General features: G+C 49.7%; 1 protein-coding gene across 2 annotated transcripts in view; it reads right to left on the minus strand.

Moving 5' to 3' along the window:
• CNDP1 (carnosine dipeptidase 1) overlaps positions 1-18,944 on the minus strand; it is a 29,938-nt gene extending 10,994 nt beyond the window's left edge. Inside the window, exons 1-6 of one of the 2 annotated variants that reach the window (XM_043444137.1) lie at positions 18,901-18,944; positions 9,922-10,047; positions 8,323-8,472; positions 5,553-5,715; positions 4,813-4,901; positions 1,121-1,321 (exon numbers count right to left, since the gene is read on the minus strand). In XM_043444137.1, the coding sequence (XP_043300072.1) occupies positions 1,121-1,321; positions 4,813-4,901; positions 5,553-5,715; positions 8,323-8,472; positions 9,922-10,047; positions 18,901-18,903 (732 nt within the window). In that variant the 5' untranslated portion in view covers positions 18,904-18,944. Of the gene's footprint in view, positions 1-1,120; positions 1,322-4,812; positions 4,902-5,552; positions 5,716-8,322; positions 8,473-9,921; positions 10,048-13,538; positions 13,743-18,900 lie in introns of those variants that run through there. The other variant, XM_043444138.1, reaches the window with a different exon arrangement.
• Between the last annotated feature and the right edge of the window lie 736 nt (positions 18,945-19,680).

A 19,680-nucleotide genomic window follows, 5' to 3' on the forward strand; every position in this document is an offset into this window, starting at 1 on the left:
CAGCCCTCACCTGGCACCAGAACCGCCCAGGCGGCCCTCAGGACTCGGGTGGGTCAGCTGACACCCCCGCCGTGTTTCTCTCGCATGACGTGGGGCTTCATGTCCCACTGGCTCCCGTGAAACTGGCTTCACCCCCAGCCTCGCCTCCAGCAGTGCTGTGTCCCAGACCACCAGCCACCCCCCTACCCTGGGCCATGGCGATGTTCACGGAGCTGTCTCCCTCTTGGTTTCACCCCAGCTCTTACTCAGCCCTCCTTCCAGAGAAATTCTCCAAGAAACTTCCTTCTGCTTGCAGGACAGGTCTCCTTGTCTCTTCTAATAATTGCTTTTCTGTCTGCTCACCCCGATGCGAGCCTGGAGCCTCCTTCCTCTGCATTTGGAGTGAGACCCACACTCACTCACTCATGGGCTCCACGGTCTAAGCGCTCATCCCTCGAGGTCTAACCTTGGACCCACCCACAAGACCTAAGGCTTCTGCTTCTTTGGTACTTAATACTTTGGCATGCTCCCAGCTGCTGAACTGGAGGAGGTCTGGAAGGGAATGTCTTCTACAGATGCCTCCCACAGCGGTCGTTTCCAGGAGGGCTGCGGACCTGTGACTCCATCCCCTTCATGAACTCGGCCTCCTCCTGTGCACACCGTGTCCAACCAGCTCCCAATTTCTAATGAGTTTGGGTGTGTGTGGTTTTTTTAATCGTTTTCAGCTCCTTCCCTCTCAGCCTTCCTGCCTGGCTGGCCCTTCCCTGCCCCGCCATCTCACAGAACTGCCAGATGAATCCTTTACTTACTCTCTTAAGCCCTCCGCCTCCTCAGGCAGCAATGTGAACACACCCCTTGGGCTGGTAGTGCTCCTCTGGGATCCCATGCTTTTATCCCTCCTTCTGGCCCCGGCATCTCTCCTCCATCCCCCTGGCCACAAGCCCCTCTGCCTCTTCACTCCAGAAACATGGACAAATCACATGCATTCACTGTTGGGGGCCTTCATGGACCCCCGCCAGTCCCGAGACCCCGTGATTCCCCCACACCGGGTCAAGCACCCAGGTCAGCGTCTGCTCCATCCTCCCACCAGGATCCCAGCGTGGACACCCCCACCTCCCTGACGGCCACGGTTGGCAGGCACCTCCACAGTGAAGTAGCTGTTCCCCCGCGTCCCATAGATGAGCGCCGGCTTCCTCCGGCTAATCCACAGGTTGTCCGAAATCACAATGCAGTCCACACTCGAGAAGAACCCAGACTTTTCTTTCCGGACAAGTTCCTCCAGGGCTAGAGACCCAGCCTCCTCCATCCCTTCGATGAGGAATTTGACGTTCACTGGGAGATCCTGCATTAACAATGGGGCAAATCATGCTGCAGGAAAGAGTGGACCCCTTGCCCTTCATGTTTTGAAAACCCAGGATGTGTTTGTGTGTAACATAAATACACTGCACTGTTATACACATTCCCACAAGCTCTGTTTACAATGAAGCAATTTTAACTCAGGTTGTGAGGGAACCAAGGTAATGGCCAGTGAGGCAGGAAACTCATGTTGGTGACCAAGGATCTGGGAAGGGCATTCCTAAAGAAAAGGCTGTGTCCACAATACAGGGTTCCGTTCAGCCCTGCAGAGAGGCCCTATCCTTCCTCTCCCCAAGAGGACTTTTTCCAGAAGGGTTACTCCATTCCAAGTCTCTTTTCTGTCCTCATAATCCTGAGCATGATAAATGAGAGCTCTTTCCTTTGAAAGGCTGTCTAATGTTTAAGCCTCGGGATAATTTTTATTTCAAGTATCTGTTATTTTTCAGCTATGAGCTCAATCTGCCTTTTAACTTATTCAAAGGCTTTGATCTTGCAGCAAAATGGAACTTGAGGTTTTCTCTAGTTAATATTAGGGCGCCTTTAAAATTTTTACAATGTGCCTTTCCCCCATTTGGTTTTGATCTTTTTGTATCTTTATAATGTATAACTTCATATCTTTGAGAGGCACGTGGAGAGGAGAGGTCAATGGCTTTTCCTGGAACACGAGGCAAAATGGGAGCGGTAGGGGTGAAAAGTGATTCAGTGCAGATGAGGCAGCACACACATACGAATTAGTTCTAATGAGTGAGGCTGACTCACCCCCGTGAACAGAGGCAGGCCAAGTGGGGGATTACGTTTGAGAAAGTAAGTGACCTTGGGTCACTTAGCTGGTTAAGGGGATTTGGGGATAAAGATTTGCTCAGTGCATTCCCTGAATATATTTCTAGGTGTCTTAGGAAGTCAAGCTAAAGTTCTGAAATTTTAATATTTGAAAGCTCTTTATTAACACTTAACTAGAAAACAATTGCTAAGGAGCAGTTTAAATGCTTTGGAATTTTCTGGCAAAATGTGATTAATAAAATACAAGTCAGTAGCTATTAAGCGTCAGAGAAGGATCTGAGACCAGCAGCCAGGGCTCTCTGCTCTGTCCCTTAACACCCAAGGGACCGGGGACTAGCCGCGTCACCTCTTGAGTGACAGCCACTTCTTTATGTGAGGCGGGTATTAATAGTCGCCCTGCCTCTTGGTAAGATGAGCCAGAGAAGTGTACATGTAAGTGCGCTGAACAAGACAGGACGGGGATGGGAGGGAACCAGGAAGCAAGAAGCCAGTGCTCATAAAGGGCCTGGTACTTGCAGGTACCAGAGAAACTTTATACGTGTAACTTCACTTAATACACTCAATAAGCCTGGTGATAGAAACGATCAATCATAGATCACAGATGAGGAAAGTGAAGCTTGGAGAGATGAACTGATTTGTTTAGGGCCATGAGGACTTCATATCTTTTGTTTGTGATTATGTAAGTTTCAGAACTGAAATTTAAAAACCAAACTAGCTTTTTACCTTCACACAGACAGGATGAATGGAGGATTATATATTATGTATGCAGCACTTCCCAGGTGGCATTAGTGGCAAAAAAACACTCCTGCCAATGCAGGAGATATAAAAGACTCGGGTTCAATCCCTGGGTGGGGAAGATCCCCTGGAGGAGGGCACGGCAACCCACCCCAGTATTCTTGCCTAGAGAATCCCATGGACAGAGGAGCCTGGAGGGCTACAGTCCCAAGAGTCAGACATGACTGAAGTAGCTTAGCACACATGCGTAGAAACTTATAAATATTGTTTTCCTCTTCTTAAGGAAGAAGAACAGAAAAAGAGAGGAGGAAACTGGTGAGGAATGAAGGAAAGATAAAAAGACTAAGAAAGTAGAGAGAGAATTGAAGAGAGAGGAAGAAACCAAGGGCTAATTTAGAGGAGCACATGAACAACAGGTCAACAGGGCCCGGCCAGAAAGATGTCCCGATTCATAAAGCTTGTCTTCCTCAGTGAGATAAAGCAGTCAAGTGGAGAGCACTTAAACCCTCTCTTCTGCTTCTTCTCAGGAGAGAGAGTCTCTGGCACCTGATGAAATCACTTCCAGCAAAAAACAGAATCAAAGCCAGGGCCTGCTCAATGGACAGGATTTGGGAGAAGCAGCATCAAGGATCTCAGCCTCGGGCACGGCTGAGCTGCTCCACTTGCCTTGTGTTTCTCCTGTAGACACAGTGCCCAGAGATAGACCCCCCCATCTCAGTCCTCCCCAGATAGGACAGCCCACCATCGCCATAGCCACTGTCATCACCATCACCATCATCTCCATCCTTATCAGCACCATCACCATCACTGCCATCACCACCATCACCGTCACCATCACCATCATCATTACTGTCGTCTTCAACATCACCATCATCTCCATCATCATCACCACCATCACCATCATCCTTACTGTCACCATCACCACCATCACCACCATCACCACTATCACTATCACCATCATTTCCATCACCATCACCACCACCACCACCACCACCACCATCTCCATCACCATCACCATCATCATTACTGTTGTCATCAACATCACCATCATCTCCATCCTCATCAGCACCATCACCATTCACTACCATCACCACCATCACCACCACCATCATCTCCATCACCATCACCACCATCACCACCATCACCACCATCACCAACACCATAACCATCATCTCCATCACCATCATCCTTACTGTCATCATCACTATTACCATCACCATCATCATTACTGTCATCACCACCATCACCATCACCATCATCTCCATCCTCATCACCACCATCACCATCATCTCCATTACTATCACCATCATCACCATCATCCTTACTGTCATCATCACTATTACCATCACCATCATCATTACTGTCATCACCACCATCACCATCACCATCATCTCCATCACTATCACCATCACCATCATCCTTACTGTCATCACCACCATTACCATCCTCTCCATCACCATCACCACCATCACCATCATCTCCATCACCATCACCACCATCACCATCATCTCTATCACCATCACCATCACCATCATTATTACTGCCGTCATCAACATCACCATCATCTCATCCTCATCAGCACCATCACCATTCACTACCATCACCACCACCATCATCTCCATCACCATCATCCTTACTGTCATCACCACCATCACCATCCTCTCCATCACCACCACCACCATCACCATCATCTCCATCACCATCATCCTTACTGTCATCACCACCATCACTACAATCACCACCATCACCACCACCATCACCATCATCTCCATCACCATCATCCTTACTGTCATCATCACTATTACCATCACCATCATCCTTACTGTCATCACCACCATCACCATCCTCTCCATCACCATCACCACCATCATCATCATCCTTACTGTCCTGTCATCACCACTATCACCATCACTGTCATCATCACCATCACCGTCCTCACTCCCAAGTGCAGCCAGCACCTACCTCGTCCAGGGCCTTGAACGCGCTCACCGCATTGATCCATGCTAAAACAGGTCCTTTGTTGTCTGTTGTTCCTCGGCCATAAAGTTTTCCTTTAAAAACGGGGGAAGAATTTTCAGAAAAGCATGGATGCCTCTGCCAGGTTGAGTGAGGGAATCAAAAACAAAAGTAGTTTTGCAGATAGTTGCTTGAATCAGGTTCTCTCTTTTTCTAGGCAGCAGTCTTGCTCTGAACTCACAAAGTTTTATTTTTTAAATACAAATAGTATGCTAGTCAACAAATGTAAGCTAATTGAAAATATACAGAGCCCTTTGGCCTTAATAGTAGTTAGCTATTTTTATCCAAATTCATTGAGAAAGACCTGAGGATTTGTTGCAAAATATCAGGTAACACAGCCTCTCACTCTGAGATTTTACAATTATCAGGGGAAAGAAAAAGGGTGCACAGGTGTCTCCATTAATCTTTCTTCTTCTTGTCTTTATAAAGTATAATTACATTTGATGTTTTTTGAAAAGAAAATATGTAAAACCCAAGAACTCCCATCCTGGGGACTTAATTCACCCAGGGGCACAAAAGCTCATAGTTTCTTTCACAAATGAAAGAAAATCAGCTTCGTTGAACCAACTGGTGAACCAAGAGCGCTGCATTCTGTCCAATCCTCACAGCCACAGGTAAAACCTGGTACCTGAGGCAGAGCTGCATCTCAAACCGTTAAGCTCTGTGAGCGATCCTTCGCCACTGACCGTCCACCTCCGTCAGCGTGTACGGGTCCGTGAGCCACCCGTCCTCCTGTCTGGCAGGCTGCACATCCACGTGGCCATAGAAGCACACCGTGGGCTTCTTGGGGTCACTGCCCAGTTCAGCCAGGAGGATGGGAGGTATTGGGAGGGTCTGACCATCAGGCAGCTGCAGAAGGAAAAGGGATAATGTTTATAAAACAAAACTATTTAGTTCTTCCAGAAAATTCAAAGACATGGCACTAGGAGTCTGTTTCTACCCCTGGTCCTTGGAGAGCCACATTATTTTTATCTGACTCTTAAGGGGGTACCACAAGACACTTCTAATGTAAACATCATGAGAAGTTCTTCCTCAGATACACACTGACCAAGAGTAAACTTAATTGAACATGCTCTTCCATATGAGAGTTTTCCCAGTGGTTTGGCTGTAAAAGAATCAGCCTGCAATTTTGCAGATGCAGGAGATACAGGTGTGATCCCTGGGTTGGGAAGATCCTCCAGAGGAGGAAATGCCAACCCACTTCAGTATTCATGCCTGGAGAATCCCATGGACAGAGGAGCCTAGTGGGCTACAGTCCGTGGGGTCACAGAAAGTCCGACACGACTGAGTGACTGAGCACACTCCTCAGTCTAAACTCAGACTCCACCAGCTCCAAGCAGGCAGATGCAGTCCTGGAGACTAGTCTTTGCACACACGTCAGCGCTGAAGCAGGGGACACTGGGAGGTTCAAGTAAAGGTCCATGTGCCCCCGTGTATGTGTGTGTGTGTGTGTGTGTGAGACAGAGAGAGTGTGTGTGTGTGAGTGTGTGAGAGTGTGTGTGTGAGACAGTGTGTGTATGTGTGTGTGCATGACTGTGTGTATGTGTGTGTGTGAGTGTGTGTGCGTGACTGTGTGAGTATGTGTGTGCATGACTGTGAGTATGTGAGACAGTGTGTGTGAGACAGTGTGTGTGTGACTGTGTGTGTGACTGTGTGTATGTGTGTGCATGACTGTGTATGTGTGTGTGTGAGTGTGTGAGTGTGTGTGAGACTGTGTGTGTGTGCGTGACTGTGTGTATGTGTGTGCATGACTGTGTGTATGTGTGTGCATGACTGTGTGTATGTGTGTGTGTGTGAGAGTGTGTGAGACTGTGTGTGAGACAGTGTGTGTGTGTGCGTGACTGTGTGTATGTGTGTGCATGACTGTGTGTATGTGTGTGTGTGTGTGAGAGTGTGTGAGACTGTGTGTGAGACAGTGTGTGTGTGTGCATGTGACTGTGAGTATGTGTGTGTGTGAGTGTGTGTATGTGTGAGAGTGTGTGTGTGTGAGTGTGTGTGAGACAGTGTGTGTATGTGTGTGACTGTGTGTATGTGTGTGTGTGAGTGTGTGAGAGTGTGTGTGAGACAGTGTGTGTGTGTGTGTGCATGACTGTGTGTATGTGTGTGCATGACTGTGTGTATGTGTGTGTGTGAGTGTGTGAGAGTGTGTGAGACTGTGTGTGAGACAGTGTGTGTGTGTGTGCATGACTGTGTGTGAGTGTGTGTGTGAGTGTGTGTGACTGTGTGTATGTGTGCATGTGACTGTGAGTATGTGTGTGTGTGAGACTTTGAGTGTGTGTGTGTGAGTGTGTGTGAGACAGTGTATATGAGTGTGTGTGTGTGTAAGTGTGTGTGTAAGAGTGTGTGTGTGCTTGACTGTGTGTATGTGTGTGTGTGCATGACTGTGTGTGTGTGAGTGTGTATGTGCATGACTGTGTGTGAGTATGTGTGTGTGAGGGTGTGTGTGTGTGAGAGTGTGTGTGTGCGACTGTGTGTATGTGTGTGTGTTTGTGCGTGACTGTATGTGTGTGTATGTGTGTGCGTGACTGTGTGTGTGTGAGTGTGTGTATGAGACAGTGTGTGTGAGTGACTGTGTGTATGTGTGTGTGTGCATGACTATGTGTGTGTGTGAGTGTGTGTGTGCGTGACTGTGTGTGTGAGTGTGTGTATGAGACAGTGTGTGCTAGTGTGTGTGTGTGAGTGTGTGTGTGACTGTGTGTGTGTGCGACTGTGTGTATGTGTGTGTGTGTGACTATGTGTGTGTGTGAGAGTGTGTGTGTGCGTGACTGTGTGTATGTGTGTGTGTGTGACTGTGTGTGTGTGCATGACTGTGTGTGAGTGTGTGTGAGACTGTGTGCATGTGTGAGTGTGTGTGTGTGCGTGACTATGTGTGTGTGTGAGTGTGTGTGTGTGAGTGTGTGTGTGACTGTGCGTGACCGTGTGTATGTGTGTGTGAGTATGTGTGTGCATGACTGTGTATGTGTGTGAGTGTGTGTATGAGACAGTGTGTGTGTGTGAGTGTGTGTGTCCCTGTGTTGGTCGTGTCTGACTCTTTGTGACTCCACGGACTGTAGTCTGCCAGGCTCCTCTGTCCATGGGATTCTCCAGACAAGGACACAGGAGCCGGTCGCCACACCCTCCTCCAGGGACCTTCCCCCGAAAGGCAGAAGGGAACCTTGATTCTTAAAGGTCGGTTCCTTTAAGGAGGCATTTGCGCTTAAGGGAGAGGGCCCTTGGGAGAAGCGCAAGGCACGTGAAGGACGTGAACAGCACGGGTGAGGGGCTTTCACGTGCCCCCTTCACCTGCCCCATCTGCCCCTCGGTCCGGCAGGACAGGAAGTCAGTGCCACAGCCTCACTGGGACTGGAGACGATGGGGCGGGCGGGGACACTGGGAAGCCCTGGGGAGCCCAGGGAAGCCCCATCCTGGCCCTAGGAAGAGGAGCCTGGCCGAGGCGGGAGGCGGGGGCACCGGCACCTGCTGAAAGCCCGCGTCCACCGAGGCCACGCGGGCTCCCAGGCCCCGGAGCCGGTCCGCAGCCAGGCCCGCCATCCGGTGCAGCTCTCGTCGCAGGCGGGGCACCGGCTGCACCGAGTCGCTCTCGACGGCCACCCACTCCTTCAGCGTCTGGGGGCAAAGCGACAGGTGGTTAGCGTGGGGGGTCATTATGTCTGATCCCCTGGGCATGCCTTGCAGGACCCCCGGGTCCCCTCTTCTGACCTGGAGACCCAGCTGGAGGTGAGAACAGGAGCCCGGGGGAAGGACGGATGGAGGAGCCTGCCTCTAAAGCCTGGACCTGGGCCCCCCAGGCCTCAGCCCCCATGGAAGGGCCGTCCCCGTCACCCGGCTAGCTTCTGAACTGAGAGCCTCTGGCCACCCGCTCGAGGACTCAGCTTCCCACGAACACCCCTTGTGGGTCCCTGAGTCATCTCTCTCTTCTCTCCCCACTACACTGGACAACACCCCAGGAAAGTTGTGAAAGTCCAACAGGCATTTCTGTCAAGTGAACACGCCCCCACAAGGAAGGAGCCCATGAAGGCCCAGCTCAGGGCCAGCAGCCTGGAGATTCAGCTAGTACTTTAGTATGAACACGGGGGGTTCAGTCTGTTTGCACAATAATGTTTCTGACGTGGGCTGGTTGGTCCAGTGAGCAGACACTGACCATGCATCCCGTGCCAGACACAGTGTTGGGAGCTCAGGGTATTCCTGGTGGTGGAGGCGGGCGGGGTGTGCTGGGGTGGGCGGGTAGGAGAGCCAGCAGAAGGAGAGGGGTGTGCCAGGTGGGACGGTGGGTCCAGCGCCCCCAACCCCCATGACTTCCTGCTCCCCAGGCCTCCCTCTCCCCCTAGCCCCCACTTGCCATGTCTCTCCCCACACACACGTGCCCACACCACATGCAGATGGCCACGTGTCAGGATGAAGCAGAGAATCGTAAAGGAGGGAGTAAAGTACATAGTGCATGTGGGCTACAAAACAGACAGCCTTGCCATGAGCTTGACAGGACTCTGGACTTACAGCTGCTGTGGCAGCTGGTGGTGTAACGGGGATGTTTCAGGCAGGTTTGTGGGCGGAGAGGACCTCGGTGAGGGACCCTCTGAAGAAGAGGGGAGGGTGGGCCATCTGATGATGGTCCAGGGTAAACATGGACTCACCAGAGCTTGCTGGGCATCCCTGAACAGACAGACCCAGAGCAAATGTGCTGGGAATGCCCCCTTTCAGGAGGAACGGCCAGGAGGGATCTCTTACCTAAATCTAACCAACATTGACTATTTTAATTCAATGAGGAGCCACAGGCATTTTAAATGGAATTAAGTTGTCAGGAAAAGGATGAGATGGTTAGATAGCATCACTGACTCAATGGACATGAACTTGAGCAAACTCCCGGAGACAGTGGAGAACAGGGAAGCCTGGCAGGCTACAGTTCATGGGGTCACAAAGAATCGGACACGACCTAGTGACTGAACAGCAAGTTGTCAGGCAAAAAAGAAAAAAACAAAAAATCCACATCTCCCAGCAAATTCTCCCAGCTTCCCAAAGTGCACTGTCCAAGTGTTCGGCGCCTGTCGGGTCTCTTACCTGCACAAATTCATCTTGATGGAGGTCAATGTACTGGAAGACTTTCTCCAGCGGCCCAGGGGGTGGGGTGGATGCGGAGAACATGCCTCCGACCAGCAGCAGCAGGGAAGCAAGGAGAGATGCCACCTGCAAGTGGGCGACAGCAGGGGGACCATTTAAAATAAGGACAAGGTTTAGGACTTTCCATCTCTAAAGTGCTTCAATAAAGTTAGTGTTATCCGACACAGCTGCTCTCCGTCTTTTGAACTGAAATCACACAAGGGAATAGAACAGGAGATGTATTTTTTGCTACAGTTTTTCCCAAACACTTCCTTTGCAATGCTAGAGAATTTTAGTAAGACAGAAACCAAGTTAACAAACTTGTCTTTAAGCAAGGTTCTTCTGTTCTTTTCCTAATACAATCTTTCCTATGGGTTCAGGGGCTTCCTGCAGGTGGTGCTAGTGGTAAAGAACCTGCCTGCCAATGCAGACGATGTAAGAGATACCCAGGGGATTTGATCCCTGGGTCAGGGAGATCCCCTGGAGGAGGGCACAGCAACCCACTCCAGTATTCTTGCCTGCAGAATCCCATGGACAAAGGAGCCTGGCAGGCTGCAGTCCGTGGGGTCACAAAAGAGTCAGACAGTTGTCTGAAGTGGCAGCACACACATGGGGTCACTTCCTGAAAAGTTAAATCAGTTTCCTACATCCCAGGTGTCAAAGACAGTGTTTATAAGAGAGAAAGGTGTGAGTTAATAATATTAATTTAAAAATAAAACAGCAACAAAATTTCTTTGGGTGATTATTCACTTTACCAGAAGGAATATTTTGTAAGGACGGACTAAAATCCTGTTCAGTGTTGCAGGGCTCCGTGCCATCCACTCCTGAGGTCAGAATACTCTAAGAAGCTTTACAAGATTTGATCTGATAAATAACATGGCAGGACTGGCAAGCATGTAGACACTGCTGGCCACGGTCTCTGCCTGGGAGCCCCTGACCCATGGTCTTCCTTCGTCTGAGACCCCATTACCTCCCCCCACCCCGACCCATGAGCCCTTGGTCTTCCTTCTACCCCCACAGAAGATTCCAGGCTAGGGGCAGAGCAGAAAAAAACAGGTCCAGAACTGAGTAGAGCTTCCAGGTTGAGAATGAAGCTAATTATCTTTCTCCTCTTCCTTCCGGATTGGTTCTGTACAGTTTTGAAATAGATTTTATTTTTCAGAAACGTCTTAGGTTCAGGCTGCTTCTTCCCTTGGCCTCCAATTTCAGGCACCCAAAGAGTGAAGGTGAGGACTTGAGTCTCAAAGATAGAGAACTACTACAACTCAACAATAAAAGACAATTTAACCTAATTTTTTAAATGGGCAAAAGATTTGAATAGATACTTCAAAGAGAATGCACAAATGGCCCACTAGCTCGTGAAAAGATGCTCGACATCATTGCCACCAGGAAACTCGGATTAACCACAATGAGGCAACAACTCACACCACTCAGGATGGTTAAAACCAACAAGTCAGATGACCACAAGGGCTGGCGAGGGTGTGGGAAAACCAGAAGCCTTGTGCATGGTTGGTGGGGATGTAAGGTGGCACAAGTGCCTTGGGAAGCAGTCTGGCAGTATCCTTCAGCGGTTCAACAGAGCCACCGTACGACTCAGCAGTTCCACTCCTAGCTGCATGCCCAAGAAGGATGAAAATACACGTCCACCGGAAAACGTGTACATGTTCACTGCAGCATTGTTTGTATCAGTCAAAGGTGGAGACAAAAACCCAAACGACCAGCAATGAATGACTGTACAGACAAAATGTGGTGGAGACACACAACAGAATATTACTCAGCCGTGAAGACAGATGAGGTTTTGACATGTGCTACAATGTGCCTGAGCTGGAAGAAACAAAAGGCTACACTTTGCATTTGTCCAGTTACATGAAATGTCCAGAATAGGTAAAAACGGAGACAAGAGTAGGTTGGTGGTAGCCTAGGGTGGGAGGACTGGGGGTGTGGGGTGTGGGGGGTGGGGGAAGGGGCTAAGCCTGGTCATGAGCTGGGGGATCTTCTCCAGCGATGAGAATGCTCTAAAGTTGACTGTGACAGTGACGGATCAATCCTGAATTCAGGAAAGACCACTGAACTGCACATGTGAGTTCATGAGTCATATTGCAAATGAGTCATGTTGCAATACAGTTGTCATCAAGATAACAATCAGGAATATAAGCACCCATTCCTCAATAGAAATGTGTTACTGAGTATGAGAAATGTGTACCGAGGAAGCCGCAGAGAGGGTCCAGTGGGTGTCGCGGTGAGCTGTGCTTCTCCGCGGGCGCAGGGCGCGTTTGGCCCGGCAGACGGCGCCGCGGAGCCGCGGCCTCGCCTCTGCTCCCAGCTCACCCGACGGGAGCGAGTCTCCGGGCGGCTCGGGGTCCCGCGTCGGGGGCGGGCAGAGCCTGGAGCCGGGGCTTCGGGGACCCGACGCGGCGGGACGGTGAGGGGGCCCAGGAGGCCAGCTTCTACAGCTGAGCCATCTAAATGAACGGCTGAATTGTTATTTTTATTTTCCATCCAGTTTCCATTACAAAAAAATTATTTGCTGCTCCTCTCCAGTGAAATGTGAAAGGAAAATCTGAAAAGGAAAAGGAAGCCACGGGAGAGGAAGGGAAAAACCTCGATGGTGACTTCCAGAGCACTTGCAGAGGGAGGGGCGCGGAGGACTGGCTTGTTCCGAGACCGGGTCCTGCGCGCAGGGCCTGCATCCTCAGCCCTCAGCCGGGCGCGTTTTCCTGTCGTCTGCCCTTTCCCTTTCGGTTTGCCTCCCCTTTCCACTTGCCATCAGGCCCGCGGAGGCCGGCCCTGGGCGCTCATCTCGCCTTTAGGACCCCGGGTGGATCTCTCCTCCTGAGCCTCCTGTCATAGTCGTCCTTGACCTGAACGAGTCACCCACAAAACCCTGGGCCTGAGAGAGGGCAGCCCTGGCCTGGCCTTGGCAGGAAGGAGTCCCTGGAGAGGAGAAGGTGCGGGCGGGGGTCCGGGAGCGGAGCCGATGCCCAGGCCCTAGTGTCCTCCCGGTGGGGCTGGCCCTGGGCTGCTCTGCAGGCTCCTGGAGACTCCAGCTGGGTGTTCTGAGACGGGACCAGAGTTCCGGGCGCCCCTGGGCTGCGTCCATTTAAACCTAAGGACTTCCGACTTCTTGAAGTCCCGGCCACACCTCTGTGGTGACCATTCTCCACCCATCAACCGAGCTTCACTTCCTCAAAGCCTCTCCCCACCATGGACACAGGCCTCGGGGGTCTCTCTGCTCTCTCCTGGCTCCAGTCAACAACTGGGGAGAAAGATGAACCATGTGCTTCGCAGACAGCGGCTTTGGAATGCTCCTGAGCTGCCTCAACCAATGTCGCTTCTCTATCTCCTGCCAGGAAAACATCAGGCATTTCAGGAGGAGGCTGGGTTGTCATTAGCTTCTCGTGTTGAGCAGCATAAAGAATAGAAAATTAAAACATTCTCTCCTCCCACTCCCCCCCAACACAGCCAGGGACCAAGGGTGGCTCCCCTGTGTACACACGACAGCCCATTAGACAAACCCTTTTCTGCCCATAAGCAACTTTAATGCCAGGGTTCACCTGGATGCCCAGAATGCTACTTACCAAGTCTTTCAGAGTCCCACGTGATGTTTTACAGCTATTGCTCTACCTGTGTCTGCTTTGGTGAATTTTATGATACAGAAAAAATGCTTTATTAGCCTAGTTTAATCTCATCATGAGAGGATTAAAAAATAAGAATTCCAAACCAAACAAGCCAGCTTTGCTGGATTCTGTTCATTCCCCTGCAGGCTCTGAACTGAGCCAAGGACTCCTGCAGAGATGAACCAGTTCAGCAAGCCCGTGAGGGCGGGGCTTTCAAGGGGGCAGCCTGGACAAGGCTCTGGGCCAAGGAGCAGTTTCAAGGATCAGGCCTCCCCAGGAAGTCCCAGGAACCGCCAGTTTCTCCTCCTTCTTGTGGTTGAGTTTCACCCCGGAGGAGAGCTTGTTGTTGGTGTTCAGTCACTCAGTCATGTCCGATTCTTTGAGACCCCATGGATTGTAGCACTCCAGGCTTCCCTGTCCTTCACCGTATCCTGCAGTTTGCTCAAATCCATGTCCATCGAATCGGTGATGCCATCCAACCATCTCATCCTCTATCGTCCCCTTCTCCTCCTGTCTTCAATCTTTCCCAGTATCAGGGTCTTTTCCAAGGAGTCAGTTCTTCGCATCAGGTGGCCAAAGTATTGAAGTTTCAGCTTCAGCATCAGTCCTTCCAGTGAATGTTCAGGAGAGCTCAGCTGAACCTCATTCCCAGACCCAGAGGTGATGCCTCACACTGCACACAGGCAGTTGGGATACCAGCACTGGGGCCACCTCTTGGTGGGGATCAAGCCAAAAATGACACACCAGTCAAAGGACAGGAGGAGGAAGGTTTATCACTTGCAACAAATAAGGAGAACACTTAAGGGATCTTTCTCAAAGTAGTGTCGCCCGGAACAGAGATACTTGGGGAGTTTTAAGCTAAGGGTACGTGCATCTTAATGAAGGGGCTGAAACAGAGCAGAATTCAGCAGAGAACTGGGGCAAAGGTAGTTGATAGATGATTGAAGTCATGAGGGTTAGAAAAGGTCAATATTGTCATCCCTCAGATTCCAGTTGGTCTAGAGGTGGAGCATGTTGGGCTAATCTGTACCACTGAAGCAGACCTGGGGGTCTTTACAGCTGACTCCTTGTCTTTGCTGTTGTTCTGTCTCTCGCCTGATGATGATCATTTGTTCCCACAAGATCATGAATTACTGACAGCATGGTGGCCAAGCTTAGATCCCAAAATGACTCGGGCAAAAATGGCTTCTCTTCTGTCAAAAAGCCTCGCTGGATTCTTTTCCTTCGGGACCCCTACCCTATAGGCCCACATTACTTCCCCGCAGTTTTCTTGACTCTTTTTCTGGGACTCCTACTACAGCTGGGGTCTCTCATATCTCCTCTGCCCTCCAGCTGTCTTCAATCTTCTGTTTTCTATCCTGTCATCCCTTTGCCCCACTTGCCGGGTGAATGCCTTAGTCCCACTGTCCAGCTCATTCATTCTCCTTGCAGGCGGCTGGTCAGCACTGACATCCTCTGCTGAGTTACTGCAGTGACTGGTTCCATTTTCAGGGTTGCTAACTGGTTTTGTTTTAGGGCTTCCCTAGTGGCTCAGACAGTAAAAAAAAAAAAAAAGAAAGAAAGAAAGAAAGAAAAATCCACCTGCAAATCAGGAGATCCAGGTTCAGTCCTTGGGTTGGGAAGATTCCCTGGAGGAGGGCATGGGAACCCACCCTTGCCTGGCAACCTCATGGACAGAGGAGCCTGGTGCGCTACAGTCCCAGTCCATGGGGTCGCAAAGAGTCGGGCACGACTGAGCGACTAACCCTTTTTCATCATTATTAGGACAGGGCTGATAACTGCAAGGTCAAGGTGATCAGGGGCACTAGGCTTTGTGTGACCGCCCCCGCACAGCACTGCCGCGGAGGTCCTTGGCCCTCGGTACAGGTGTGTCGTTAGGTACCCGGGAAACTGCAGAGCTGAAATCTGTTAACACCGGGATTCAGGGGCGCCCTCACCGGAGCAGCTCCGGGTCTCTCTCCCTCGCCGTCCCGCAGCCCGTGGGGAGCCCATCTGTGCCTCCCCCACCACTCTCCTCTCCTTTCCCGAGGCCCCCATCCCCTCCGTGTGCTCTGAAGCCCATTTTTGGGGGTCAGTGGGGGACAGCGCCTCCGTCTTTACGTGCCCGCAAGCTGAGTGCGGTCTTAGCGCTGTGAGTGTGCAGAGAGGCCGTGCTGTCCAATCAGAGCGCTTCTGAATGGGGCGGGTCGCAGGTGCTTGAAAGGGTCGTTGAGACTTGAGGGGTTATGGGGCCAGCAGGGGGGTCTCTAGGGACAGAGCCCCTCGAGTCCTGGTGTGTAGAGTTACCTACGGTCCCCAGAGCGGAGCTCCGGCGGGGGTGTCTTCAGGCTCCAATTCCCCGCCTCCAGTGTTTCTCCATCTGCCCCGAGACACGCAGTAGACGTTTAACAGTGCGTCTGGGCTCCGTCACGTGGACGGTGATGTTCGGCCCTTCAGGCAGGAGCCCTGTGCTGCGGGCCCGACTGGTCAGAGGCCGTGTCTGAGAAGACCGAGGCTGGACTCACACCGCCTCCTCTCTCTCCAATCACATCCCTCGGAGCCCGGCTCCCAGCACCACTCAACAACCTCCTGCACGGCAACTCAAGAAAGAATTAGGCTTTGTGAAATACTTCTGCTCAAACATCGCTTCCAAAATCTTTTGGGTAATGCAAACCTTTAACTTACATTCAGGTAAATGATGGTTAATCAGTAAATATTGAGATCGTTTCTCAATAAGATAAAACACTGAGATTTCTAAACCTAAATTTAAATTATCTACTTTGGGCTTATTAAAGAGAGACTAAATATGTTTGAGTCTGTTAGTAAATATGTTCTTTTGTCACGTTGAAAATAAGTTGCACTAGGAGGGAGCTGTGGGGAGAGGAGGGTTAATAATCTGTAGCATTCTAGAGTAAGTTACTTTAAGACAACAAAAGTTGAAAAGGTTGCTGGGTGATGTCACCTGTCCAAGATGGTCATCCAGCCTTCTTTTTCGCCCCAGATGGCATTAGTGGCAAAGAACCCACCTGCCAATGCAGGAGATGCAAGAGATGTGGGTTCAACCCCTGGATCAGGAAGATCCCTCTGGAGGAGGGTATGGCAGTCCACCCCAGTACTCTTGCCTGGAGAATCCCATGGACAGAGGAGCCTGGTGGGCTACAGTCCATGAGGTCGCAAAGAGTCAGACACAACTGAAGCCACTTACCACAGACCACCAGGAGGGAGCGTATGCCCCTAGAAATGATGACTTGATATGTAAATTTGCTCATCTACTACAGAAAGCTGTATGTGGCAGACAGTTCACAATTGCTTACCTCCCAACTTTCACAAGATATTAATTACTAAGAGTTAAGAATTCTAGTCTTATATGTAAATGAAACTACTGGAAATAAAAACAATAAAGAAAAAAACTCGATACAAAGTTTGCAAGGAAAGCAAGATGTGATTTTTGGTTAAAAAAAAAGGTTTAAGGTATAAGTATGCATTTTTGTAAAGGGAAAAGGAGAATAATTTTGTTCTTGTTTAGAGATTATTTAATTGTTGCTTCAATTATTTTTTTAAGGAGAATAGAGAAAAAAATAGGTATTAAAAGTTTACAGAACAAAAAGTGAGAGAGAAAATCTTATTAATACATTGTGTGATCAAGCTGGTTAAAATTAAATTTAATTACAAGATTTTTAAAAAAAAAATCTTTAATAACAGTGTGCTATGCAAAACTAGAATTCAATATTCTGTGTTAAGAGAACAAGGTTTTCTTGTATTATCACAAAAGATTTTACTTTACCTGTTGAATAATATGCCAAGAAAACAAAGATTCTGTACTTACCAAAATAATTTCCTATACTTCATGCTGTCTTAATCAGGTCTTTGATTACTTCAGAAAACTGAGTCTTCTCAATATTGAAAGAACGTAAGTCTTTTTATAACTTTCTGTCTTTGAAATCTTTTAATTGTTACTTTGGTTAAAGAGATAACTAAGTATCATTTCACATTACATGTGATCACATTGAATCAAGTGTCTTAAACCTGTTGACATATTTGAGAACTTTCCCAAGTCAGGGTTTTTTTTCTTTTTCTTTTTTTAATGTGGACCACTGGATTGAATTTGTTACAATATTACTGCTGCTCTATGTTCTGGTTTTCTGGCCACTAGGTTGGGGCTGTGGGATCCCCAACCAGGAATTGAACCTTTACCCCCTGCACTGGAAGGCGAAGTCTTAACCACTTCACCACCAAAGAAGTCCCCAAAGTCAGATTTTAAAAGAAGTCTTTTTGACTTAGAACCAACTTTGGGAATTTTTTCCCAGAGCGCCCCCAGAAAATATCAAAGATTTGTGCTCTCTCCATATAAAAATAGTGATATAAAACTAATTAGGCTTATTTGATATGTTAAATTACATGAGAAGCATTGTGAAATAAAGGTGATTTTAACCTTCTTTAGTTTATATCTGTATTGGTATATGTAACTAGTATATGTGTTCCAAAAACTGCATACAAATTCCAAGGAGTTTCTCAATATCCTTACTGTCCATAGAATCGACCATAATACCAATTTTTATCTTTGAAAGTCGTATGCCTTAGAAATAACCAAATTTCCTTGTCCACTGAGTAATTTTTAAAAATGAGCTCTTACCATATTTGTGACCATGGCTATTGCAAGTCTTTTGTCATTCACAGTGAGTTACTGTTTTATCCTGATTCTTCTCTGAAAACATTTATTATAATCAGCTACAGGCAAGAATGCTGCATGATGACATAACCTGAGTAACTTGGCTCTTTTGTGGGAAGAAAACAGGAGCATGGAGAAGTGCGCTGTTGAAAGTCTAGTTCTCTCCACCTGCCTGGGCCTGGCATCCACACCTCAGTCCCAGCCTTCTCTGAGGGGAGCTGATTCCAGGCACTGAATGAAATGCTTGAAAATAACGATGGAAAAAAGTGTTTAACCATCTATTGGAATGCACAGCTGCCCAAGGGCTTCCCAGGTGGCACTGGTGGTAAAGAACCTGTCTACCGATGCAGGAGATGTAAGAGACTCAGGTTCAATCCCTGGGTTGGGAAGATTCCCTGGAGGAGGGCATGGCAACCCACTCCAGTATTTTTGCCTGGAGAATCCCATGGACAGAGGAGCCTGGAGGGCTACAGTCCATAGGGTGGCAAAGAGTTGAAGCAATTTAGCACAGTCACCCCAAAAACATCGATAAAGTCCTTTCAGATGGCGCATTGCTCAGGCCGAGACAGAGGGCCTGAGGACACATCTAAGTGCAGGCGGGGATCAGCTGCTTCACCTGGCTCAGCGGTGGGGTGTACACTACGTCTGACCCCGAGTGGTGGAGGGTCTACTCACCATTCTTCCTAGTTGGGGTGCACTGGGCGGCAGTTCAGGGCACCTCAGCCATTCCCCCGGGCCTCAGAGGAAAGTGCAAGAGGAGGTCTCACCAAGGCCCCCAGCTGGTCACATTAAATATCCCCCCACCCCCTAAAAATGTGTTGGATGGCATCCCCCCCTCCCCCAGAGGGAGCACAAGGCTGACATAGTGGGCCTATTCACACTCGGAAAACAAAGATGCTTGAGAGAGATTCATTCAGTTTGGCAGCGGAGGAAGGAACAATGCGTGGCGTGTGCACAGACAGGGGATGAGGTAGTGGCCGGGAAGTCATCTGACGTTACTGAGGCCATCATGGCTGGTTCAGGTCATCTGTGACAGCCCAGGCCTTTGCTGGGCACATGCGGAGGGTGTCACCTTGGAGACAGAGCAGGGGCACCCGCCCAAGGTGGGCAGACTGGAGGGAGGCACCGAGATCATGCCCTGTCACCTTTGGTGGGGCTGGTTCTGCCCCCCGGGGTGGACTGGGGGTGGGGAGTCTGTGCCTGGCCTCGCTCGGCTTCCACGAGCTGCAGGCACCTGCCGAGTGAGTTCCTTGATTTGCAGACACATCAGGCGGCCTCTGCATTCACCATCACATCGCCCTCTCCCTGGGTACACCGCTGTCCAAACGCCCCCCTGCATAAGGACTCCAGTCACACTGGGCAAGGGCCACCCTCTAACATACAGACTTTGAGGGGACGTGGTTCAATCCCAACAGGCTGTGAGCTGGTCGCCCCCGGGGGTGGGGGTCAGCCCTG

Source organism: Cervus canadensis, chromosome 23 (genome assembly GCF_019320065.1).
Source record: "Cervus canadensis isolate Bull #8, Minnesota chromosome 23, ASM1932006v1, whole genome shotgun sequence".
Classification (NCBI taxonomy): Eukaryota; Metazoa; Chordata; class Mammalia; order Artiodactyla; family Cervidae; genus Cervus; species Cervus canadensis.